The sequence below is a fragment of the Salmo salar genome, chromosome ssa18, assembly GCF_905237065.1.
Source record: "Salmo salar chromosome ssa18, Ssal_v3.1, whole genome shotgun sequence".
Taxonomy (NCBI): domain Eukaryota; kingdom Metazoa; phylum Chordata; class Actinopteri; order Salmoniformes; family Salmonidae; genus Salmo; species Salmo salar.
The window spans coordinates 62,909,987-62,937,312 of NC_059459.1; the positions used below are offsets into that span (position 1 = coordinate 62,909,987).

Here is a 27,326-nt window from a genome sequence, read left to right on the forward strand (position 1 = left end):
CAAAATAGCCTCCAATACCCTACTCAATAAACTGGATGCAGTCTATCACAGTGCCATCCGTTTTGTCACCAAAGCCCCATACACTACCCAGCACTGCGACCTGTACGCTCTCGTTGGCTGGCCCTCGCTTCATACTCGTCGCCAAACCCACTGGCTCCAGGTCATCTACAAGACCCTGCTAGGTAAAGCCCCCCTCACTGGTCACCATAGCAGCACCCACCTGTAGCACGCGCTCCAGCAGATATATCTCTCTGGTCACCCCCAAAGCCAATTCCTCCTTTGGCCGTCTCTCCTTCCAGTTCTCTGCTGCCAATGACTGGAACAAACTACAAAAATCTCTGAAACTGGAAACACTTATCTCCCTCACTAGCTTTAAGCACCAGCTGCCAGAGCAGCTCACAGATCACTGCACCTGTACATAGCCCATCTATAATTTAGACCATACAACTACCTCTTCCCCTACTGTATTTATTTATTTATTTTGCTCCTTTGCACCCCATTATTTCTACTTTGCACTTTCTTCCACTGCAAATCTACCATTTCAGTGTTTTACTTGCTATATTGTATTTACTTTGCCACCATGGCCTTTTTTGCCTTTACCTCCCTTATCTCACCTCATTTGCTCACATTGTATATAGACTTATTTTTCTATTGTATTATTGACTGTATGTTTGTTTTACTCCATGTGTAACTCTATGTTGTTGTATGTGTCGAACTGCTTTGCTTTATCTTGCCCAGGTCGTAATTGTAAATGAGAACTTGTTCTCAACTTGCCTACCTGGTTAAATAAATGTGAAATAAATAAACAACATTGGCACTATCTCATATAACTGTCAACAGCGAATGTTTCCTCAACGTCCACTGAGCGTCACAGAGACACAATTTGAATCTATGCAGACTCCTTACAACTTTAGTGGTAAGCACAAAGGGATTTTGTCTGTTTGTGATCAAGAGAACGTGGTCTTAGTTGAATTCTATGAAATGATTTTGTATTCTTTCATGTGGAGAGCTCTAAATCCAGCTGAGAATACCACAGCGGGATGAAACTGCTATTGTTGCATGTGCTAGATTCTCCCGTTTCATATGTGCTATTTCAATCGCAGCTTTGAGTTTGAAAGACATAGGAAATCATGCCTTTGACTGGTTAGGCCAGAAAATGGGACACTTCGCTCCCTGTGCAAAATGTGGCATCTGAAACCTAACATTTCAAATCAGCTCAGGTGGAGAGGAGAGAGATGAGACTCGGGACTCTACGACGTTCACAGAGCGCTTTATACACACAAATGTTAGTCGGGACCAGTCCAGAAAGTCCCCCAAATAGGGTACTTAATGTCTTTTAAAGTCAATTTATTTAAAAAGGCGTAAACTTTTTTATCTGCATATGTTGTAGTTTAGTCCCTATTTTACATCATCAAGGTATTTGTTTTGCCCGTCATCGGTTGAGACATTTTTTTAGCTGATAAATGTACTAAAATTGTGAATTTAAACTTTCAAATGATACACAAAGATGGTTGGAGGTCCACACATCCTCCATGGGAAACGTACTGAAAACATAGAAATATAGATAACTTAAATGGTCATGTCCATTCTATTGACATTCAACGGTGAGTGAACCGGCGGTCATCTTTGTGCTAGTAATTAAAAGTTAAAATGTCAATTAAATGTCAATGGTGTACCAGCTAAATTGCAGTGGTCTGAAGGGATAGGTCCACTCTATTAATTATACTATTGAAATGACACCCACCCTGTATTCAAGAGCATGTTGTGTCTCAACCGATGGCGGGCACAACCTCAGATGATTTGAAAAAGGGTCCAAGCTACAACATATGCGAATATGAAAACAAAGATGAGTTTACTAGTTTTAAGATAATTAATAGATTAGTTTAAAAATTAAAATGTCATTTTTTTTGGGGGGGGGGCGAAGAAAATATACAATTGTTTGACGACACTGTTTTGTAAGCTTTTAAATGATATCAAACTCAAACGTTTATCTTTTCCAGTGATGAAGACATGGATGTCTCATGATATGATGGGGTGAACTTAGCACCTTTTATCTCCTGAATCTTTTAGCAAACATGCGTGGAAAGTTTGGTTTTAATCAAAAGGCATGCTACTCCTACTCGAAGATGCTTGATAAATACAGGTCCTGGTTTAAGTTACATACACTGCACATCTCTGTTGTGACGCATAAAAAAACAGTCAATCTTACCAGCACGAGGAGCCGTGTTAGTGGTCTTAATGGTTATTACTGTTTTCTCAGCATATGACTGAGAGGCTAGTTAAGTACGAGTTGTATACTTGTTTTATGGGGCAGTGACCTTATTTAGCAACATACTTTTTCCTCACTTAAGGTGACCCCATTGTCCATCAAGTCATTCAAGGTCAAGCAAATATTTCACAAAGAACATTGACGTAGACACCGATATACTATAGCGTTTTACCTACACTGTTTTCATTCAAGTATTTATATACAGTGCATTCAGAAAGTATTCAGACCCCTTGACTTTTTCCACATTTTGTTACGTTACAGCTTTATTATAAAATTGATTTAATTAATGCTTTCCCTAATCAATCTACACACAATACTCCATAATGATGAGCGAAAACGGGTGTCTTGAAATTTTTGCAAATGTATTATTTAATCTGTAAAAATGTATATAAACTTAATTCTTCTACTTTGCGAGGCATTGAAAAACCTCCCTGGTCTTTGTGATTGAATATGTGTTTAAAATTCACTGCTCGACTGAGGGACCTTCAATTATTGTATGTGTGGGCTACAGAGATGAGGTAGTCATTCAAAAATCATGTTAAACACTGTTATTGCACACAGATTGAGTCCATGCAACTCATTACTCCATAACTTATCTAGGCTTGCCATAACAAAGGGGTTGAATAATTATTGACTCAAGATATTTCAGCTTTTTATTTAATACTTTGACATTATGCGATATTGTGTGAACGCCAGTGACACATTTCCATTTAATCCATTTTAAATTCAGGATGTTACACAACAATGTGGAAAAAGTCAAGGAGTGTGAATACTTTCTGAAGGCACTGTATTTTTTTTTTTTATGCACTCTTAGTTTTATAGTACATAATTGACATGTTTGCATTTTAAATATATGACTCATGGATGGATACAACAGCAATATGTGATTTTTGTTGATTCTCACTCAGGCAATAAATAACTTGATTTAGTGTTTATAGTTATTGCAGCTATAGTATATGCTCATCAAGGGGGGTAATATAAGATATGTATTTTGGCTTGGTGTTGAACTTCCCATATACATCAAAATTTGACAGTAAATTCTTCGTCTAAGCACGAGGTAGGACTGATGAGTGAGAACTATCCACCACTGAAATGAAAAGGGAGCTTACCATGCCAAGTGGATGAGCAAGTAGTGTCATCATTGGCCATGTGTGACCTGCAACTCATTATGTGACTTGTAATCAACATTTTTACTCCTGTACTTATTTATCCTTGGCATAACAAATGGGATGAATACTTATTGACTGTTGGAGCTCGGATCTTAAGGATTTCACTGTACCCTGCAATTATGCATGTGACTAATAAATGAATAAGTCAACGGCATCATGACCTTTACCCAGTACCAGGATATTTTTGCCAAAAACCTGGTTCCCTCTGCCAGGACGCTAAAACTTGGCCGCAATTGCACAGTGACCCCAAGCAAGCGCACATAAAAATCCAAATTGTTCATTTACCACACATTCAATATTTTTCAATGGCCATCTCAGTATCCGGACTTGGACCCCATTGAAAACCTGTGGTTTGAATTAAAGAGGGCAGTCTATGAGCACAGACCAAAGGATAAACGGGATCTGGAAAGATACTTTATGGAGGAATGGTCTAAGATCCCTCCCAATGTGTTCTTCAATATCATAACACATTTTAGAAAAAGCCTCTGTGCTGTTAGCCTATCAAGGGGAGGGCCCACGAAGTGTTGGAAATAAAATTGCCAATTTGTAGGGTTACCTACCCCACACAGTGTCAGATAAGCTTTTTTTGCCTTCAATAATATTTGTAGAAGGGCCAATTAGGATTCTGGCTGATGTAGACATCTACTGAGCTGGTATTTAACCCCCAAATACTATTCTTAATGAAATAGTGTATGTGGGAGTGATTCAAGCAGGCATGACATGGTAACATCATATTTCGCATGCTCCCATCAGATAACATTGAGGATCGGGCTGCACTTTTTTTGCTGCTCATATTGTATGAATGCATAGGCTCATTCCACTCTAATGAAAACATATTTGGGAGAAACTGTTGAGCTACCTGAACTAATTATAGTTGGTGACGTACAGTACATTTACTCCAATCGTTTTCATACCCATATAGGCCTAGCTACCCACGTTTTTAAACAGGTGTTGTATATGATAACCCAAATCATGTTGACTAGTAAACCTCGGAAGCTTGGAAAAGTAGCACTCCCGTGGAGTAAATTAGTTATATTTATAAAATATAGCTGTCAAAGTGTGTTTTGAGGGTTTTGAAGCGTTAGCATTCAAAGCAATACATTACTTGTTCGATTTATGCATGTAGTGGATTTTTGTCTGAACAAATGTGTGTTCAATCATGGAGCTTGTGGGAATCACGCTTTACAAGCCCCATGGTATGCAAACGAGCGGTTGGTCGCGTATCCAAATATGTGAAAGCGTTTGCCGTACCTGATTACTGATGGATCCTGGGACGTATTCAGAGTGAGAAGCAGTGCAGCGAGAGATTGAATGGTGATCCTAGTTTCATAGTGCCAACTGATTTCAGTATCATCCGATGGAAAAAGCAGGGTTGCAGACTAGCGTGCTGACTGCTTGGCATATTGAAGTTATAGGACTCGTCAACTTCTCTAACCAGTTCAGGGAAATATACTGACACTCTCGCAATGTTATATCGCGCACGCAGTGAGAGTTCTAACCACCCAACTTGTTCACTAAGCATAATCGTGGTATTTGGGATGATATCACTAAGTCATGCCATTGCATTATATACTTTTCCATGTCAGGAATCCTGTAGGACAGGCTTCACAGCTACTGGGAGTGCAGGCTTTTGTTTCAGCCCTACTGTAACACACCAAATAATCCACCTGTTGTTCCATCTGGGGTGTGTGTTGGTGTTGGGCTGGAACAAGCCTGCACATCAGGTAGCTCTGCTGGAGCCTGAGGTGGTTGGAGGCCCCTGCTGTTGGATCTATGAAGCTGAATATATGCAAGGCATCTCTAAGCACACTTTGATCTAACCACACACACACATACACACAAAAAGCCGCCAGGTGCATTGTGGGGGATAACGTTGTTTTGTGTTAGACTGCTATTTATTTAGATTTCCCGCCGTGCCCCTTGAGAAAGACCAGTGTTTTCATGCTGTTTTGATACTGAAGAGAGCAGGTGTTTGGAAGCCTAATTGTCGAACAGTCAACTCTACTGTTCTTAATATCTCAATACTTGTCAGCCATGAAGAGGTTATCACTGTCAGGTAAGCTGAAGGTGTTTGACACTAAAGGCCCTGAAATTCAAATGCAAATGATAAGCTAGTCAACTAGCAAGTTTGTTAGCAGCTAGCTAGATTTCAGGGCCATAACCAGTGTTTGAGTTTCAGTGAGGTCTGTAAGGGGGGGAAATGAGTTGAAGCTTATTTCTATACAATTAAAAACTTTAAGAAGCGATTTGGAGAACAGCAAAAATATACAAAAATGCCCCCAGCCATTATCACCTTGGCTGCTGTAGGTTCATTCACCTCATTCGATCTGCAGACACAGGCTATTGGCTATACAAGTGTAATGTTATACCCTTGAAAGTGGGTAAATATAAGAAATGATTCACACTGAAGCATCAGCGACTGTTCAGTCAGTTTTAATAAATGGAGTGCATAAAATCGTCAAACCTTTACATAGACTTCTCTTCTCAATTAGTATTCACATTTGTATTCCTAGGCATTACTAATCAAGCTCCGCACCAACAACATCAATGGAGCACACAAATGATCTATTTATCACATTCGCATGATTTATTTTAATATTACTTATGATTCTGTATTAATCAGTGTTTTCCATTAGCGTCAGCTAATCAGCCGGTTGAACACTAATTTTCAGCTGGCTACTTTTTCCACTTCGTATTAACTAGGTATACTTTTCATTTGAAACGTTTCAATTCGCTAGTCCGTCGAGCCATCTCCTGCTAGAATGAACAAAATGCATATTCTAGTGATCTATTGATAGGATAGATGCCTGTCAGTCACAAAGGGAGGGATGACCGTGTAACGCAGCCTGCGGTCTGTCCCCCCCTCCCAGTACAATGTTTGTGTGTTGTGGACAGATTGAGGCTTGTGAATTTGCACGTCTCATGTAATGTAAGTGGTAACGATGAGTCGAAATCCAATAGGGAATCAACTAAATGTATAAAAAAAATGCATTCAATTGCCCAAGTTTTATCAGAAGACATGAACAGAATGCATCAGTGATTCTTATTTCCTGCAACTTTCTGAAGAGGCAATGAGAATGCCCGTCTGTGTGTGTGTGCATAGCACTTGTCTACCACTTTGTGTGCCATTAGCGATGACGCTAATTAAAACAGTATTCTGGTAGATGGAAAGACTTTCCCAAAAATCTTCTCAATGAAATGTTAAAAACAAAGTAACCTATGCTTACCTGGCAGAATGATATCATAATTATTTTCATCAATCCAGTGTTTTATTTTTTATTCTTCACTCTACTATTCACGTGCGCTACAAAAACACAGCTAAACAACAGCCTCTTGCTAGGCGGCACATTAATTAAAGGGTAACTACACCCAAAAATACAAATGTTGTGGACTAACAACAGGGATGGGCAACTGGTGGCCTGAGGGCCACCCTTTTGAAGGCCCTCAGATCAATCCCCCCCACCTTTTAAATGTTTAAAGTTCTCTTACTTAGAAAGTTGTCCTGGTCATATATGTATAGGCCTAGACTATATCCAACTAACAATACACTGAATTCCTAAATGTTCAGTCATTTTAAATTTGAGGTCATGTCTTTCTACACAATACCTCAACAAATGTTACCAATCTGGGAGGTAAAGAGGTGCTGTGAGAAGGTGGAGTTAGCCGTTTTAGAGAGTGGTGAATTTGCGCTGCTGAAAAGGCAAATACGGGAGGCAAATCTGGGGGATGCAGGCGAAACATCGCAAAAAAATGACTTTTCATGATTCCTTTAGTTTGCAAAGAGGCAGCTGTGAATCAATGGATACATATCATGAATTTACAAGTCCAAAAATGTATGTAGCAACTGCTGATTTCCCCTTTAAGGGACTGAAATGGAATTGTTGAGCAAGTAGTCTGTTAGCTAATGTACTTACTAGTTATGATTTAGCAAGGAACATTTGCATGGCACCATCTAGGTAGTTTATTTTAACCGATACATAAAAAAAAATATATATATGTGTATATATATATATATATATATATGTATGTATAGGTATGTATGTATATGTGTGTGTGTGTGTGTGTGTGTGTGTGTGTGTATATACATATATATATATATATATGTGTGTGTGTGTGTGTGTGTGTGTATATGTGTGTGTGTGTATATATATATATATTCTAAAATCAAAGACAAAAGGTGTTCGATGATGAGTCTGGATGAGGGTTTGTGAAGAGAGAACACTAGATATTGCTTTTGCTTGGATCAATACTATCCATTACAACTGAAGGGTAAGCTATCCCTGTAGCTACATGTTCCCTAGAACTCATCTGAACTGAATCGGGGACCTTTTTTACATTTGCTCAAACGAGGCCAGCCAAATGATTTACAGTACCTTTTTGGTTTCTCCCACATATTATATATGTTTCCACTGTCTTTGCATCTTGTCTTTTTAATGAGTGCATTGTTAGTCAACATGGGATACCCACCATCACATTCTCACTCACACACACACACACACACACACACACACACACACACACACACACACACACACACACACACACACACACTTCCTCTTCCTATCTTCATCCACCTTATTTTCCCCTTTGTTTTAACCAGATAGACCGTGGAAAAACAGTTAATTAAAACCGTCAGGACCCATCTAGGCCCTTTGGCACTGGCGGAATGCTAAAATAACAGCAAAACAACACTGATGAAAAAGTTTGCTGTCTGAGAATTTGAGTCCGTAATGAAGTGGTTTAATTGAAGTGGATTTAACCGGCATCATTGCAGTGAGTTTGGAAGCCTCGTCTAAAGGGAGTTCCCTTAAAACTGAACAAGTACTTTTCAAAAGCCTGCCACTATAAAGTATCACAAGGCTCCTCTGAATACAAGAGGAGTTGGCAACCAAGTGTAGGTTTTCAACTGAGTCTGTCTTGTACTTTTTCTGATTGAACCCGGTCCAGCCCCTTACTCATCAATATGTATTTTCAGATGTGTTCCTCAGTGGCTTGCTTTTCCTACTTACGCTCACACTTCTTTTTGTAGAAGGAGCATGTTAATGATTGTGATCACAAGACTTCTAAAAGCATGTAATGTGCTTAATGTAATGAGTTAATTCCAAGTAACACTCATGTTAGTAGCTGCGTTCATATTCTTTTCATAGTGAGACGTGAATATGAAAATTGAGAAACACTTTCGGACATTTTTTGTTGTTGACACACACACACACACACACACACACACACACACACACACACACACACACACACACACACACACACACACACACACACACACACACACACAGATGTAGAGTGTGACACTTATGTCCATGGTGATTGGCGGTCTAGATTTTTCATTGTCCCTTGTCAGTTGCAGAGGCCCCTGTCATTCTGGTGACTAGCCTCGTGTATTTTTCTGACAGTTTGGGTAAAATAAAAAAAACAAATAAAAAGGACACTGCTGAAGACGACAACTGAGGAATCAGTGATAGGGAATCCCCTCGAATACTTCATCTTTGTTCATGTTGCCAGCGATCTTTCTTTTCATCTTGTTTTTTTTGTCAATTTTTGAGGAGAATATCTCCAACTAGTTAGGTCCTGTTGAAAGTATATGAAATGGAAAATGAAATGGAATGTTTCTTATTGGACAAATACAGGTTGTCCCTCTGTTTTCTTCCGTTTGGTGCATAACGAACATGGCCCTTGCCTGGTAGCATGTTGACATTACACTTTCTTCACTGTGCATCACCCAGTTCAGGGACCTACATTTCAGGCTTCAAATTTCCTGTATCAATCGTATCCTGCCTGAGATCTTACTTTTCTTACCTCCCCCAGTAGAAAAAGAAAAATGATTAACTCATATGCAAGGTCTCTCTGTATTACCACATAATGGGATGCCATTCCACATTACCTCATGCACAGGCCTTAAACCCTGTCTACAAAACTAATGAGTTATGGTCTAGACCAGTTGCCCTCACTAGACCACCATTGTTTGGGTTCAGCACAGGCTCTGCATTATCCTCAATACAGCGCATGTACATACAGTTTAAGTCTGAAGTTTACGTACACTTAGGTTGGAGTCATAAACTCATTTTTCAACCACTCCACAAATTTCTTGTTAACAAACTATAGTTTTGGCAAGTTGGTTAGGACATCTACTTTGTGCATGACACAAGTAATTTTTCCAACAATTGTTTACAGGCAGATTATTTCACTTATAATTCACTGTATCACAATTCCAGTGGGTCAGAACTTAACATACACTAAGTTGACTGTGCCTTTAAACAGCTTGGAAAATTCCAGAAAATGACGTCATGGCTTTAAAAGCTTCTGATAGGCTAATTGACATCATTTGAGTTAATTGGAGGTGTACAGTGGGGGAAAAAAGTATTTGATCCCCTGCTGATTTTGTACGTTTGCCCATTTACAAAGAAATTATCCGTCTATAATTTTAATGGTAGGTTTATTTGAACAGTGAGAGACAGAATAACAACAAAATAATCCAGAAAAACGCATGTCAAAAATGTTATAAAATGATTTGCATTTTAATGAGGGAAATAAGTATTTGACCCCTCTGCAAAACATGACTTAGTACTTGGTGGCAAAACCCTTGTTGGCAATCACAGAGGTCAGACGTTTCTTGTAGTTCTCCAATTCATTAAGGTTTCGAGGCTGACATTTGGAAACTCGAACCTTCAGCTCCCTCCACAGATTTTCTATGAGATTAAGGCCTGGAGACTGGCTAGGCCACTCCAGGACCTTAATGTGCTTCTTCTTGAGTCACTCTTTTGTTGCCTTGGCCGTGTGTTTTGGGTCATTGTCATGCTGGAATTCCCATCCACGACCCATTTTCAATGCCCTGGCTGAGGGAAGGAGGTTCTCACCCAAGATTTGACGGTACATGGCCCCGTCCATCGTCCCTTTGATGCGGTGAAGTTGTCCTGTCCCCTTAGCAGAAAAACACCCCCAAAGCATAATGTTTCCACCTCCATGTTTGACGGTGGAGATGGTGTTCTTGGGGTCATAGGCAGCATTCCTCCTCCTCCAAACACGGTGAGTTGAGTTGATGCCAAAGAGCTCCATTCTGACCACAACCCTTTCACCAGTTGTCCTCTGAGTCATTCAGATGTTCATTGGCAAACTTCAGACGGGCATGTATATGTATTCTTGAGCAGGGGGACCTTGCGGGCCCTGCAGGATTTCAGTCCTTCACGGCGTAGTGTGTTACCAATTGTTTTCTTGGTGACTATGGTCCCAGCTGCCTTGAGATCATTGACAAGATCCTCCCGTGTAGTTCTGGGCTGATTCCTCACCGTTCTCATGATCATTGCAACTCCACGAGGTGAGATCTTGCATGGAGCCCCAGGCCGAGGGATATTGACAGTTCTTTTGTGTTTCTTCCGTTTGCAAAAAATCGCACCAAATGTTGTCACCTTCTCACCAAGGTGCTTGACGATGGTCTTGTAGCCCATTCCAGCCTTGTGTAGGTCTACAATCTTGTCCCTGACATCCTTGGAGAGCTCTTTGGTCTTGGCCATGGTGGAGAGTTTGGAATCTGATTGATTGCTTCTGTGGACAGGTGTCTTTTTTTACAGGTAACAAGCTGCGGTTAGGAGCACTCCCTTTAAGAGTGTCCTCCTAATCTCAGCTCGTTACCTGTATAAAAGACACCTGGGAGCCAGAAATCTTTCTGATTGAGAGGGGGTCGAATACTTATTTCCCTCAATAAAATGCAAATTAATTTATAACATTTTTGACGTGCTTTTCTGGATACTTTTGTTGTTATTCTGTCTCTCACTGTTCAAATAAACCTACCATTAAAATTATAGACTGATCCTTTCTTTGTCAGTGGGCAAACGTACAAAAGCTGCAGGGGATCAAATACTTTTTCCCCCCACTGTACCTGTGGATGCATTTCAAGGCCTACTTTCAAACTCAGTGGCTCTTTGTTTGACATCATGGGGAAAATCAAAAGAAATCAGCCAAGACTTCAGAAAAAAGAATTGTAGACCTCCACAAGTCTGGTTCATCCTTGGGAGTAATTTCCAAACTCCTGAAGGTACCACGTTCATCTGTACAAACAATAGTATGCAAGTATAAACACCATGGGACCACGCAGCCGTCATACCGCTCAGGAAGGAGACACTTTCTGTCTCCTAGAGATGAACCTACTTTGGTGCGAAAAGTGCAAATCAATCCCAGAACAACAGCAAAGGACCTTGTGAAGATGCTGGAGGAAACAGGTTCAAAAGTATCTATATCCACAGTAAAACGAGTCCTATACCGACATAACCTGAAAGGCCGCTCAGCAAGGAAGAAGCCACTGCTCCAAAACCGCCATAAAAAAGCCAGGCTACGGTTTGCAACTGCACATGGGGACAAAGATTGTACTTTTTGGAGAAATGTCCTCTGGTCTGATGAAACAACAAATAGAACAATTTGGCCGTAATGACCATCGTTATGTTTGGAGGAAAACGGGGGAGACTTGCAAGCCGAAGAACACCATCCCAACCGTGAAGCATGGGGGTGACAGCATCATGTTGTGGGGGTGCTTTGCTGCAGGAGGGACTGGTGAACTTCACAAAATAGATGGCATCATGAGGATGGAAAATTATGTGGATATATTGAAGCAACATCTCACGACATCAGTCAGGAAGTTAAAGCTTGGTCGCAAATGGGTCTTCCAAATAGACAATGACCCCAAGCATACTTCCAAAGTTGTGGCAAAATGGCTTAAGGACAACAAAGTCAAGGTATTGGAGTGGCCATCACAAAGCCCTGACCTCAATCCTATAGAAAATGTGTGGGCAGAACTGAAAAAGCGTGTGCGAACAAGGAGGCCTACAATCCTGACTCGGTTAAACCAGCTCTGTCAGGAGGAATGGGCCAAAATTCACCCAACTTACTGTGGGAAGCTTGTGGAAGGCTACCAGAAACGTTTGACCTATGTTAACAATTTAAAGGCAATGCTATTTAAACTTCTGAGTTCAACTGTACATTTGCAGATTGTTGCCAACTTCTACAAGGTAGGAGGTATAGCCACAGACAAAACACCAACTTTTTATGTAGGCACATTTATTACTGTCATAGATTCAAGATGGTAGCATTATTTTATGGGGAGTTCAATGTGTTTTTCAGTGAGTTTTAATGTGCTTGGGCAATTTAATGTGCTTGGGCAATTCCAGTCCTCGGGGGCCTGATTGGTGTCACAGTTAAGCCCCAGCTAACACACCTGACTCCAATAATCACCGAATCATGATCTTCAGTTTAGAATGCAATTTGATTAATCAGCAATCAGGCCCCCGAGGACTGGAGTTGCCCACACCTGTGACTAGGGCATACAACTACTGATAAGTACAGTACAATGACCTATAACCCTATATTAATGCCCTCTACAAATTCCCTTTGTATGGAATGGGTCACTCTTGATGGGCTGCACCCCTCTCTGTTTTTTAACTCCAATATCTGTCCCCGAAATCGGATTATTCTTCATATAGTTTGGATTTTGGGAGAGATTATGAGTTCCTGCTACATTCGATCTGAAAATGTCATGCAACAAAGGAATGCAGATTATCAAGAAAGAGAGAGCGCAACCAGAGGAGATAGCATGGATGGGAATTGAGATTGAGTACAGGAAGGATGGAAGTACGGAATAAAGCCATTCTGGTTTGCCTGGTTGTGTGTTCTGCTCTCTAAACTATGATTGCTCTTTCACCTTTAGAAGTCAGTCGAGCCAATTTTGTCTTTGGAAACCGACATGGTTTCAGACATTTAAAAAATGGACATTAAGAGCAGCATAACGGCCTAATCTGCAACAATAATACGATTTTAGAAGGTATAAACATTGTCTGTGCTCTTTGGATTAAATAGACCTAGATTATAATTTGGTATTATATTTTGTAATAGCAGATACAGTAGATTAAATGATAATACATAATTTAATATTCACTAAATCTGTTTTAACCTTGATATTTTTAATGACGCATTTGATCCTGATATTCTTCTGAATCCTATCAAACTATACATCATCAAATGGTGAATAGCAGAGGATGTGCGTATGATATTCTCTAACTTGTCACAATTGACATGTTACCTTTGTTTGACAAGTCCTAATCAACACACAGTATTTCCTGTTCATGACCAACCCGTTGTATGCTAACAGGCAATAGCTTCATCCTGATGTCACCCGCCAGGGTCACAAGTTCACTAGTGACTGCACTCCCATGCACTTACCACAGGTCAAATGGTCACTGCGACTCCATGCTGCTCAATACAGTTGCATGGGAGGCCATTTTGTTTTCTGTTGATGGGAAAAGGCAGCTAGACCACAATGGCCATTTGTGAAGCACTGTACTACACATTCTCCGCCGCCGACAAATCTCAATCTGTGAAGATACTGCTCACACCCAAAGGAAAGGAAAATATGTCACACTCTTTTCCGGTAGCAATTATCGTCAGCTGTCCAAAAATATACTCAGAGACTGACTGGAATCATTTTTGGTGGTGAGAGGGTACTATACTCTCTGTGGGAGTAACTGGGGCTGGTTGACACAACATGGTCAAACAACAGTCAATCCAAAAGTATCTGTTATAGTGTTGTACGGTTGAGCACTCCCTAACACTGTCATGTTAAGCAACTAGCTGTATCTCAATGAAGGCAGCCCCCCCGTACCTCGCTGATTCAGAGGGGTTGGGTTAAATGCTGAAGACACATTTCAGTTGAAGGCATTCAGTTGTACAACTGACAAGGTATCTCCCTTTCATTGGCTGACAGTTGGAAGAATACGTGACTCGTAGCCTGAGAGGCTGTTAAAGTCTTTACTGTACAAACTAAAAGGTCATCTTATTTCACAAGACATTGCCTTGTAGGGAATATTCCTTGACACTTTGTCTTTGGACATCAGATAAGATTCACAACTTGAATTAAACTATTCATTTAGTACTTTCTATAACTTAAATACGTTGCTCTCTCTCTCTTTCTCTTTTGCACGTTCTTTTCAGGATAGGCTTTGAGAACTGTAAAACCGGACCATAACAGGACTGCAGTGCAGCGGAAGGAACCTAACAGACGGAGTGCTCGCTTTGGGCTCACCAGGGAAGGCCTGACCCCTCCATTGGGTGGATTGACAGCCAGGCGGAGGGGCCATGTGGTCTGCACGCCTGCTCCTCTTCGCCAGCCTGTTTGCGCCAGCAGCTCTGGGTAAGCCCGGGACGCCGTTGGCCCATTTCATGTGACTGTTTGTTTCAGTGTCTGTCTCACTATTTATATTTGCTAAACATTTTTCCCAAGTTTCATGCTTTTCTGATATGTCTCTTTCCCTCTCTCCTCTGATCCCTATGTATCCTTCTGTGTCTGGCTTTCTTTCCATCTCCTTTTACCTCTCTCTTTCTCTCTCTTTTACCTCTCTCTTTCTCTCTTTTACCTCTCTCTTTCTCTCTCTTTCTCTCTCTTTTACCTCTCTCTTTCTCTCTCTTTTACCTCTCTCTTTCTCTCTCTTTTACCTCTCTCTTTCTCTCTCTTTTACCTCTTTCTCTCTTTCTCTCTCTTTTACCTCTCTCTTTCTCTCTCTTTTACCTCTCTCTTTCTCTCTCTTTTATCTCTCTTTTACCTCTATCTTTCTCTCTTTTACCTCTTTTACCTCTCTCTTTCTCTCTCTTTTACCCCTTTTACCTCTCTCTTTCGCTCTCTTTTACCCCTCTTTCTCTCTTTTACCTCTTTCTCTCTTTCTCTCTCTTTTACCTCTCTTTATCTCTCTTTTACCGCTCTCTTTTACCTCTCTCTTTCCCTCTCTTTTACCTCTCTCATTATCTCTCTTTATCTGTTCCTCTATCTGTTTCTCTTCCCAGATCCCTATGTCTCTTTTAGTCTGTCTGACTTTATCTCCCTGTTTTTCTCACTCTCTGGACAATATAAATGTAATTTAACAAAGCTTTGGCATAGTGCGCGTAGGAAAGATAGTAAAATGTGTGCGAAAGAAAGAAATGACCAATACACTGGTCTCCTCATTATTGAGATCACTTCGCAGGCATTTCTTTTATCCCTCTGAACAAATTGCAATCACCTCAGATTTGACCGTTTTCTCCTGTTGGCTTCTGACAATTGTTTCAGTGGAAAGTAAATTAAGTAATTTAAATTCAGCTTAAACTAGGGTTTGGGAACGGGGGGAGGCATTATGCCATGGTCCATAAACATGCTAATTTGCTACGGTGAAACCATTAACGGGAGATTCAAAGCAAATTGAATTGCTTTGGTGCCTTATCTTTGGGCTGGGCTGCAGCGCGCTTTTAGAGGCACGCTAATCAAAACTAGCTCTCCAGCATAGTTTGTTTTGCAAAAATGTTCATTGGGAGTGGAGTCACGTGACTTCGACGTGTCACACACCTGTCTGTGTATTGCTCTATTGATCCGAAGGGAATAGAGGCATTATGAAGCCGCTAATTTACTGTCGACCTGACAAGAGAGCCCGGAAGATAAACTGTGTTGGACAATAGGTTGCATATTAAAAGCTGCGACGGCTGTGATGCCATAATTCTCTCTCCACATTGGAAAATAGAGATACAGATACACAAAGTATAACTCCACAGTATTTTTTTTTATCAAGGCCAAGGTAGGAGAATCGTATTCTTTTGTTATCCTCGAATTGGCATAGTGTTTATTCTTTGAGGTGGGGAAAACATCATGCATTACTAGATGCTGTCAGCAGACTAGTCCCTGATGTTTAGGAATGCTTCTATTTAGGGCCTGGTTTTAATGCTCGCGTAGGGGTTTCTTTTCTCTCCACAGTCTCTCTTCCTACCCCAGGGGGGTGATGGAGATGGGTACTCTGAGGGGCACTGCCCTACTTTGGGATGGTAATCCAGTTACGGTCCCCTGTCGACCCCCCCCCCCCCACACACACACACACACTCCCAGTATGTCCCGACCTAGCCCATAAATATGCTCCAATCACACCCACATACTATCTGCTTACCCAAATAGCACCCTATTCCCTAACTGATACACTACTTTTGACCAGAGCTCTGCCATTTGGGATGCAACCACGGCCTCCTCTGCTCACAGCTGCCTCCAGTGTGTGTGAGAATATTGTTCAGCTGGGAGCTATAGAAGGTAATTGACCATCCTGGCAGTTATGCCCGAGGCTTTCTACAGACATACACCCACACATATCTCATACACTGTAGGCCTATTCATGGTACACACGCTATCTGACTCACTCACACAGTTCCATCTACAAGGTATTTACAACTCTCACCATCTGCATATTGTATGGTAATTCGGAACGCTCCCCGCAGCCAAAGTGAAATGTCACCTGAGGATATCCCAGCATCCCCACCCACGGCTATCCATCAGAAATATGATAATGCTAATACGATCCCATTGGATCCATACAAACCCCATCAAAAATTGTTTTGTGTCAATTTCAACATGTCCAAGCCAGACATCCCTTAATTAATCTCCTTTTGCCAGGGCATTCAGTGCTGTACACCAGGGCATCCCTGCATTTGCCTAATTAATTAAACAAATTACTTTCCGCACTCCATTTTGAAATGGGAAACTTCAACAGAGCCTACTCGGGCATGTTCAGTTTTGTTGTGAATATGAAGCGTTCGTGAAGCGTGTAATGTGATAGGTCTGCTCTGAGCGAGTGGGCTTACTGTCGGTGTAGAACGTCTATTGGTATCTGAATTGTACGAGTTCACACTAGTAGTTGTTTTAGTTCTCCCTTTTCCTGTATCCCCGAGAACGTGATGCGAATGTCAACAAAAAGAACAAAGACAGCGCTAGCATCTTATGCCAAAGAGAATTGAAGGTCATTAGATTTAAAGTTGGAAGTGAACTTTACTTTGACTATAATTGGTATGTAAGTGCTAAGAGCAAGAGTGTAACACTGCATGTTTTAAGGAAATACTTGGACTCCTTTGGGGTTTCTGTAAGTGACTTTCAAGACTTTTACCTGATTGTGTTATTTTTTTTTTTACACAATGAATACGATATGAGCTACAGTTCCAGCACATTGGTATTCATGGACACAAATAACTTGGTGTATTGCTCTCAACACTTTACTATAACTATTATTTTCAATGATTATTATTATGAAATTGCACAGATGGTCAAATTTGTGTCTCAGTACACCAGAGTTTCCTTCAGGTTGACAAAACAGTTGTCAATTGGATACCAGCTTAATCCATATCTCTGTTTACTGAATGGAATGTTCTTTTGCTGTGTTAGTCTTTCTGGTTCCTTTCACCTATTGTTAACTCACAGGTGTCTCATTTCAAATAATTATTCATTTTTGGATAAACTAAATATGCATAATCCTGGTCTCTTTGTACTGTATTCTAATTACATTTTCAAAATGTTGTAATTCCACCAATATATCAAATCAAATTTTATTTGTCACATGCGCCCGAAATGCTTACTTACAAGCCCTTAACCAACAATGCAGTTCAAGAAATAGAGTTTAGAAAATATTTGAAAGTAAAAAATAAAATAGAGGCTATATACAGGGGGTATCGACACCGAGTCAATGTGTGGGGGTACAGGTTAGTCGAGGTAATTTGTCCATGTAAATTGGGGTAAAGAGACTATGCAGAGATAATAAACAGCGAGTAGCAGCAGTGTAAAAACATTGGTGGGTGGGTGTCAATGTAAATTGTCCGGGTGGCCATTTGATTAATTGTTCAGCAGGCTTGAGGGTAGAAGCTGTTAAGGAGCCTATTGGACCTAGATTCTGTGCGCCGGTACCGCTTGCCGTGCGGTAGCAGAGAGAACAGTGTGACATGGGTAACTGGAGTCTTTGACAATTTTTTGGGGCCTTCCTCTGACACCGCCTAGTAAATAGGTCCTGGATGACAGGAAACTTGGCCCCAGTGATGTACTGGGCCATTAGCACTACCCTCTGTAGCGCCTTAGTCGGATGCCGAGCAGTTGCCATACCAGGTGGTGATGCAACCGGTCAGGATGCTCTCGACGGTGCAGCTGTATACTTTTTTGAGGATCTGGGTGTCCATGCCAAATCTTTTCAGTCTCCTGAGGGGGAAAATGTGTTGTCGTGCCCTCTTCACGACTGTCTTGGTGTGTTTGGACCATGATAGTTTGTCGGTGATGTGGACACCAAGGAACTTGATACTCTTGATCCGCTCTACAACGGCCCCGTTGATGTGAATGGGAGTGTGTTCACCCCTCCTTTTCCTGTAGTCCACGATCATCTCCTTTGTTTTGCTCACATTAAGGGAGAGGTTGTTGTCCTGGCACCACACTGCCAGGTCGCTGACCTCCTCCCTATAGGCTGTCTCATCGTTGTTGGTGATCAGGCCTACCATTTCATCAGCAAACCTAATGATGGTATTGGATTTGTGCATGGCCAAGCAGTTGTGGGTGAACAGGGAGTATAGGAGGGGATTAAGCATGCACCCCTGATGGGCCCCCGTGTTGAGAATCAGCGTGGCAGATGTGTTGTTGCCTACCCTTACCACCTGGGGGTGGCCCATCAGGAAGTCCAGGATCTAGTTGCAGAGGGAGGTGTTTAGTCCCAGGGTCCTTAGCTCATTGATGAGCTTTGAGTGCACTATGGTGTTGAACACTGAGCTGTAGTCAATGAACAGCATTCTCCCATAGGTGTTCCTTTTGTCCAGGTGGAAAAGGGCAGTGTGGAGTGCAATTTGAAATTGCAACATCTGTGGATCTGTTGGTGTGGGTCTAGGGTTTCTGGGATGATGGTGTTGTGAGCCATCACCAGCCTTTCAAAGCCCCGTGGCCTTGTGAATGTTGACTTGTTTAAAGGTCTTGCTCACATCGGGAACATCTGGTATTCTCATGCATTTAGCTCATCTGGTAGGCTTGCGTCACTGGGCTGCTCGTGGCTTGTTTCCCCTTTGTAGTTCGTAATAGTTTGCAAGCCCTGCCACATCCAACGAGCGTCAGAGCCGGTGTAGTAGGATTCAATCTTAGTCCTGTATTGATGCTTTGCCTGTTTGATGGTATGTCTGAGGGCATAGCGGAATTTCTTATAAGTGTCTGGAGTAGTGGCCCGCTTCTTGAAAGCGGCAGCGTTAGTCTTTAGCTCGGTGCGGATGTTGCCTGTAATCCAAGGCTTCTGGTTGGGATCTGTACGTACGTTCACTGTGGGGACGACTTCGTCGATGCACTTATTGATGAAGCCAGTGACTGAGGTGGTATACTCCTCAATGCCATTGGATGAATCCAGGAACATATTTTAGACTGTGCTAGCAAAACAGTCCTGTAGCATAGCATCCGCGTCATCTGTACACTTCAGTATTGAGCGAGTCACTGGTACTTCCTGCTTTTAGTTTTTGCATGTAAGCAGGAATAGGAGGATATAATTATGGTCAGATTTGCCAAATGGATGGTGAGGGAGAGCTTTGTATGCTTCTCTGTGTGTGTGGAGTAAAGGTGGTCTAGAGTTTTTTTTTTCTCTGATTACACAAGCTGGTAGATACGAGGTAAAATGCATTTAAATTTACCTGCATTAAAGTCCCCGACCACTAGGAGTGCCGCTTCTGGGTGAGCATTTTCTTGTTTGCTTATGGCCTTATACAGCTTGTTGAGTGAGGTTTTAGTGCCAGCATCGGTTTGTGGTGGTAAATAGATAGCTACGAAAAATAAATACATAGCTACGAAAAATATAGATACACACTCTTGGTAGATAGTGTGGTTTACAGTTTATCATGAGGTACTCTACCTCAGGCGAGCAATACCTCAAGACTGTGTTAATATTAGACATCGCGCACCAGCTGTTATCGATAAATAGACACACACCACCACCCCTCGTCTTACCAGATGTAGCTGTTCTGTCCTGCCGATGCACGGATAACCCAGACAACTGTATATTATCTGTGTCGTCGTTCTGCACGACTCGGTGAAACATAAGATATTACAGTTTTTAATGTCCCGTTGGTAGGATAGTCTCAAGCCCGAGATCATCCAGTTTATTTTCCAGAAGCGGGTGACCCATTCGCCGACAAATTCTCACAAGGCACCCCGATCTCCGCCCTCTGTATATCCATCTTCATGCAAATGACAAGGATTTGGGCCTGGTCTCAGAGAAGCATTATATACTTCGCGTTGGACTCATTAAAGAAAAAATCTTCTTCCAGTTCAAGGTGAGTAATCGCTGTTCTGATATCCTGAAGCTTTTTTCAATCATAAGAGATGGTAGTAGCAACATTATGGACAAAATAAGTTAAAAAACAATGGGAAAAAAACACACAAAATACCACAGTTGGTTAGGTGCCCATAAAACGCCAGCAATTCCCTCCGGTGCCATTTTCTAACTGCCTGGCATTTTGGTATCAGGCTCAGGAGACGTTTTTTCTTGTCTACCATACCTAAATGATGAGTAGGAGCCATTACCTGGTTCCTACTCATCCTTGAGTGGTAAGGTGCTTTCATGTTCTCGTGGCGTCCATCGTGTGCCTCCGCCATTGCCAAAGTGCTGTCAGAGCTCAGAACACGCGTGAAACAAATGACGGTAACATTAAGCAATGCCGGGCATTTGAGCTCGCAGGGTTAACCCCCCCCTTCCCCCCAAATGAATTAAGAATCCTCCTATTGCGGCCCCCCCTGCATAATTCGGTAAGCATCGGGTGATGCCATTTAACATGGCTTGTGGTGGATGGAATAGCGTTTAATGAGGACGGATATTGACAGCAGGGTCAAGTGGCGGAGGATGTTGATTTACATTAGGTGGAGTAATGTGTGCCTGTGGCGCCTGGCGGACTGGGCAGATAAATATTACAGAGTGATCCTTCAAACGAGCACAAGGCGCAAAAAGGCTCCTCTACAAACCACCAGGGGTTGGGCAAAAATTGGCAAGTGAGCAGGTAGGCGGGGACAAACATACGCCAAGTAGAGACAATGCATTGAGAGCGAGAGAGCGTGTCACTTTATCAATTTGCATAATGAAGTATTTAGCTCGGCAGATAGATCTGTGTATCAACCACACGCCAGATGCTTAAGCCAATACTAGCAACAGCATGAAGCTATAAAACACTGACAACCCTTTACTTATCTGGCTGATTTGCATGCAATGGAAAGGCTAGGATAGGATACTGTTGGTGTTACGATCAAACAGGAGAAGCCTGATATTCATACCGCTCATAGTTATACAAATCTCCCAAAGCTATATATGATTGGCCCTGTAAACTCTTCCGGCGCCACACACCATATTCACACACAGGCACGATGTGGGTGGGGAAAAAAGGCAAGGCTGTCCTCTATCCCCTTTCCTGACTATATGTCACCACGGCAACAACAATTTATATCCACCTCTGATGGTCATACAGTATGCTTGCCTAATTACGGGGATTATCTGCAGTTAGACACTTCTTATGCAAATTGGATATGGGGTTAGACCTTATGCACTTTGCATGGGCTTTTTCATTTGAATCTCGATGAATCTGATTTCATAAGAGCATGCCGTTCAAACAAAGAATAGGCTACTGTAGATTGGGAACTTTTTTTTCTTTTTTTACAGATGTGCATTTTTACTTCCTGGGTCCAATATAGATATTAGCCAATCATCATTGATTGGTTTGTTGTGTTGTGGTGTTGTTTAGAGACATGGGACACATGGCTCATGTTTCAAAATGAAGCAGTTTAAGCGCCAACGTGATACAACTGCTATGATGGCCTGCTGAACAGGTTCCCCTATGTCCACTGAGAACGAAGGAACATCAACTCAAGCACACAATAACTTGTCCTTGGCCTATTTGTTTTAAGGGTGTGCTTTTTTCCGTCCAAGTGTCGACCGAACATCATAATTTGACCATATCAAGCTAAATTGCCACAAAAGGCACACAGGTACCTTAAGATTCCACATTTAGCATATCATTAATCAAATCCTTGCCATTGTTCTACAGTATATGTGAGCTTTGATTTGAGTCCGGTATTGTTAGCTGGTTGTATTATCCCACCTGGTTGTATTATCCCAATTGGTCCACTGAAGAGGACAATGATAATGTCTTCCTAATGGAGCTCAGAGGACAATGCTGACCAATCAGTCAATCCAAACTGCTTTCCCCAGCTCTCTCATTTTTACATGGCACTTTACCACTTCACCACCGAGGGAGAATTTGAGCTTTTTTTTCTTCAAAACCGAGAATACAAGGTATATAATTTCATTTGCTTGAAACTAAAGTTCAAAGCGGGGGGAAAAAGAACGGTGGTCCAATTACGAAGTGAGACGCTTATACGATCTCTCCGTCTCTCTCCCTACCTCTCTCTCTTTCTCACCTTCTTTCACCCCCACCATCTCGCTCTGCTTTCTTTCCTCTCTCTCTACTCTTAGCTTAGTAGAAAGCAATGGGTGAATCAATATATGAAGTATTGTAAAGTCGGCATTGGGACCGAAGACTGGGATCAAATGTTACAGTGAGACAGATTAGCCCCTGTAGACCCTTGATGATAAGAGAATGAGAGAGAGGGAGGGATACTGGAGATGGCCTTCAATGTGGCACAGTAGCCTTGGAGGGAATTCAATACAACCCATTGACAAAAGAAGGGCTGTATTACAGAGAGAAGCTGCGGCCTCCTTTGGGAAGCTGGCCTGCCCGTTCTATTTCCTTATTAATTGTGCTCGAGGAAAAAAGGGAGAGGAAGGAGAGCGACAGATATACACAGCCTTCTCTCAAAGGAGGCCCTTCTCCCTCCACATTTTGTTTGAAACAATGTCAGGGTCAAGCCGATTTGAGGCTATCTTTGTACTCCTTGAATGGAAGAGTGGTATCTTGAAGGGGATCTAAGAAAGACACAAACTTCCTCGACATCACACACTCCCCCATAACCCCCGTCCCCTCAGTCTTTGAGGTCACATCTTGCCCTCAATCCCATACGGAGTTGTCAGGCCCCTGGAGAGATTGTCAATTTAGCCATTGATGGATCCCCTGTGAAGTCACCTCCCACTTTCCTCCCCTAAGTCCACCCCGGGCACATCTTAAGGCTGTTAGCTGCATGTTTGTTGGAGGTGGGAGACGTGATAGGAACGAATGCTTTCCTCCCCCACCGACCCTCATCTCCCACCTTTTACTGCACACACCTGGTTACAGTACAGTACACGTCAAGGAAGATAAGACGACAATAAATGAAGTGCTTGGACGTCCGGTATCTTTCTTAAGGCATCATATTTATGTATTTACTTTGGAGATGTTCCTGAGCAAGTTTAAGGTCAGTTGTAGTCGTTTTAAAAATGTTTTGCGTGTGCTATATTTGATGTATAACAACTTCCCTCTTACTGCATCCCCAGAAAATAATCTTGGCCCGTCTTTGTCCTTGTCAATAATAAACGGATTCATTAGGATCTAAAGGCTAAACTGAACCGAGATCAGTACTACTACTCTGAGAAGCTTGATAAATATAGCCCCTGTATTATGTTGTCTCTTGAATGTCAGGGTAGTCCAAACTGAGAGAAGTCAATAGTTATGAGCTGGCTTTTAGGGGTTCTGTCATTTATTTTCACCCTGGAAAACCACTGAGATTTCCCTGGAGATAGATGTGACATGGGGGGATCCCACAAAAGACTGACTGTGTCAAGTGAGAAACATTGCAGGTGCACATTCCCCAGTGTCGCCCCCCCCTCTCTCTCACACACACACACACACACACACACACACACCGATCACTGGCCCTTGTTCAGTGGCATAGGGGACTTGAAGGGGATCCTTTTTCACCGTGATAATGCAGTCCTTTCTGCTTCGTGACATGGGCTGGAGAGCGCAGTGGAAACGGTAGAGAAGGACGTCACTCTGCAGTGCAGCATCAAGCGTTTTGGCACGAGATGTCTCTATAGGCCCTCTGAAAGGGACATGCTGTAGACTGTGTGTACTCTGCTCATTGTTGAGTAAGGCCTGATATTAAGTGTGTAGACATTTTTAGTGGGTTAGTGCTGCTTTTCTTATTGATGCTCATTACAGTGTTTTTCTTTACAAAGTTATACGCATATTTAGGTTCAAGTATTGTACCCAGAGCCATAGGTATACCATTTTGTGTGAGCGTGAAACGTGTTCACCCCATGTTCATACTTCTCAAGTGAACTGCATGCTGACAGTACTGTGTACGTCTGACGGTCGTCCAAAATTCCAAACTTTTGACACGTCTTCCCATTTCACGCTGCAGTTCATTTATTAACACACGTGGACGGCGACATCCCTTTCCATGCATATTCAAAGTCCCGCTGCTTGTCTTCACATAATAGCCTTGTGTGTGTGATTTTAGCTTTCATTTTAAACATGGGAAGCCAAAAAGCAATCAGAGGGTACACTGGGTGCTGTTGCTATTGCAGATGTAGCGTAGAAACCCAGGTTGATGGAAGCAATGCCACACCATTTGCGTGCACCGCGGCGTGCTCGCTCAATAAGATGACCTGCTCTCTGTGGGCGGTCGAAGAGCTAGGTATCGACGAGTTCTCGCCTCCGCCACCCCCTCCTCTCCTCCTTTTTCTCTCCTCTCATCTTTTTCATCTCTCTCCTCACCTCTTTTTATCTTCCATCTTTCTCTCCTTTAGCGTGTCGCTGTATGACTGGCAGGTTCTTGTTAATAATAATCTCGCGGAGGGCTCCGCCATGCGTTTCAATTAACTGCTCACGCTGCTGTGATCTCTCAGGCGCACCGACAGAACATGAGCTTTCTGTCACCCAGCACATGTGTTTTAGACGTTACGCTACCCACGCTGTAGCTACACTATCCTACGCTAGCTAGCTAGCGCCATTGTAGACTACAGTAACCTAGAGAGACTCGAGATTAGCACTGCCCTCATCGTCCTGGATATAGCCGGACGGATGAAGACCTTCTGTAAATCTGGGCTAAATGGGGCCACCATGCATGTATGTTTGGGGGAATGTCCTAGAAAGCCTCCCTTGGGGGAAGGGGGTGTGTCCTCAACCCCCCCCCCCCCCTCGATGGTCCCCCGGAGGGATAGATGGAAGGGAGGGAGGGAGACAATGAATGGTGCCGCTCTGCACTTAGCCTACTGTATGAAAGCTACGCTAGCATCTTCCATGTAGTATACGGGTATCCCATCCTACCCCCATTACTACAACACCCGGGCGTCAAATGCACCCCCCTCCCCAAAATATTTTCACATGACCCTCCCCTTGTACTGTATAAAAGATTGCACCCCCCCTCATAGAATTAACTACAAAATAATGATTACCACCACAAATAACAATAACTGGAGCAACCCTGTGTTTATAAACATGGATATCGATTTGACCACTTCAGCAAGCTTTTGTTGAGGATGAGCCGACTACCACAGACGCGCTCACTCTCCCTGCTTGTGTCATTACGCTAAGACCAGAGCCGCCTTTAGACAATGATCAGCTAGGGGGAAATCAGATTTTAAAAATGTTTATGCTATATTTATAATTTATATAAAATATCTGCATCAACTTTCCACCAAAAGGTGTCTGTGCCGAAAGCACTACACACAACCAATAGTCCAGGCATAACTGCATAGCGATGACTTCGAGCGCTTCATCATGGTTTACGGTTTCAACACCACAATCAAATAGAGTACGTCTATCTCAACAAACAGAAAATACATCCATTCCTACTCCTTGTCGAAGGATTGGCTTGACAATCTCCCAATGTCATTGAAGGTTTATTTTTTGGGGGGGATGGATATCTCTTTGGAATGTGTGCAGGTAGCCTACAGGAGACCTTTAGAAGTAGCCTAATCAGACTAAAATGTGAGTGGTTGTGTTTATGCCACACATAAGGTGATACATATTAAAAGTGAAATGACAAATATTTTGGCGATATTGAAGCGTTAGTTTCTAGGTCATGGAACAACCACTCGGATTGAAAAGGAGGCAGAACGAGTGTTAAGCTTTTCTGAATAGCTGGGCCGGCTGGTAGCATAAGCCTATGTGGCTACACTATATAGGACGACATGGGAAGAATGATGATCAGGCAACAGACAGCACATCAGTATCAGAAGTAAACAATACAGCCAGACTGTCCTGCACTGTGCCTTAGTAGACTTTATAATCTGTCGAGTAGACTCACAACTGATCCAAATGAAATGAATAGTTTGAAACGTTCAAATAACAGGGCTTTTGCAACATCATTCAAATTGTACAAAACTGCAGTTTCTAGCCTTGTACAATAATTGTACTCACCATAATTCACATTTTCATTGCATTGTGGTGGTGTAGGCTAGTCTAGGTATTATCATTTTATTGACTTTAAGGCCGTACAAATTTAATGAGCAATATAATGGATACAACATTTTTTTAAAGTAAGGCAAAACCACAAAAATCTATTTTTATTTAATAAAAGTTATACCTGTTGTAATAATACTAAACAACCTTTTGTACAACACCTAGTGACCTCACTGAGAGATTTTAGCTTTTCGGTATTGTAGCAAACTGTGGCGCAGGGAATACAACTCAGGTTGCTGGAGTGAAAGAAAACACCCTACGCTTCGTGTCAATAGGGTTAATCTACTTGCTGGGAATTGTAACGTGGTTCATATAGCAAGGTTTACTACACAGCCCCCTCCTTCGACTAATCAGCCCCCCCCTTCGACTAATCAGCCCCCCCGAGCATGTCCGAGCCACGCATTCTGATGGCTGCACGGCCGCCATCCCACTTCTGACACCAGTGTAGCAAACGGCAGGACAAGGAAGGGAAACCGGGTCACTGGCGTGAAAGGCAAATGCCTTATGCATTGTGCCAATAGGGTTAACCCACTTGGTAGGAATTGTATCATGTATAATGTAGCAAGGATTGTGACAGTATAATGGTTTTGTAATGACAGTCACAGGGACCAGTGCTTGAGACCCAGTCAGGGTTTCCCCCTAATCCACTATTTGTGTCATTTGAAAGCATGTCCCAGCCGAGATTTAGTCACAGTACATTTGTGTTAGGGTAGCGATGTTTCTGT

The 27,326-nt window shown here is 42.3% G+C and overlaps 1 protein-coding gene across 14 annotated transcripts in view; it reads left to right on the plus strand.

Moving 5' to 3' along the window:
- Positions 1 to 27,326, plus strand: part of LOC106577626 (adhesion G protein-coupled receptor L3) — a 329,820-nt gene that overhangs the window by 89,243 nt on the left and 213,251 nt on the right. For 13 of the 14 annotated variants that reach the window (XM_014155901.2, XM_045701384.1, XM_014155886.2 and 10 more), the window contains one exon: positions 14,425 to 14,623. In XM_014155901.2, coding sequence (XP_014011376.2) covers positions 14,569 to 14,623 — 55 coding nt within the window. In that variant the 5' untranslated portion in view covers positions 14,425 to 14,568. The remainder of the gene's footprint in view (positions 1 to 14,424; positions 14,624 to 27,326) is intronic. The other variant, XM_045701385.1, reaches the window with a different exon arrangement.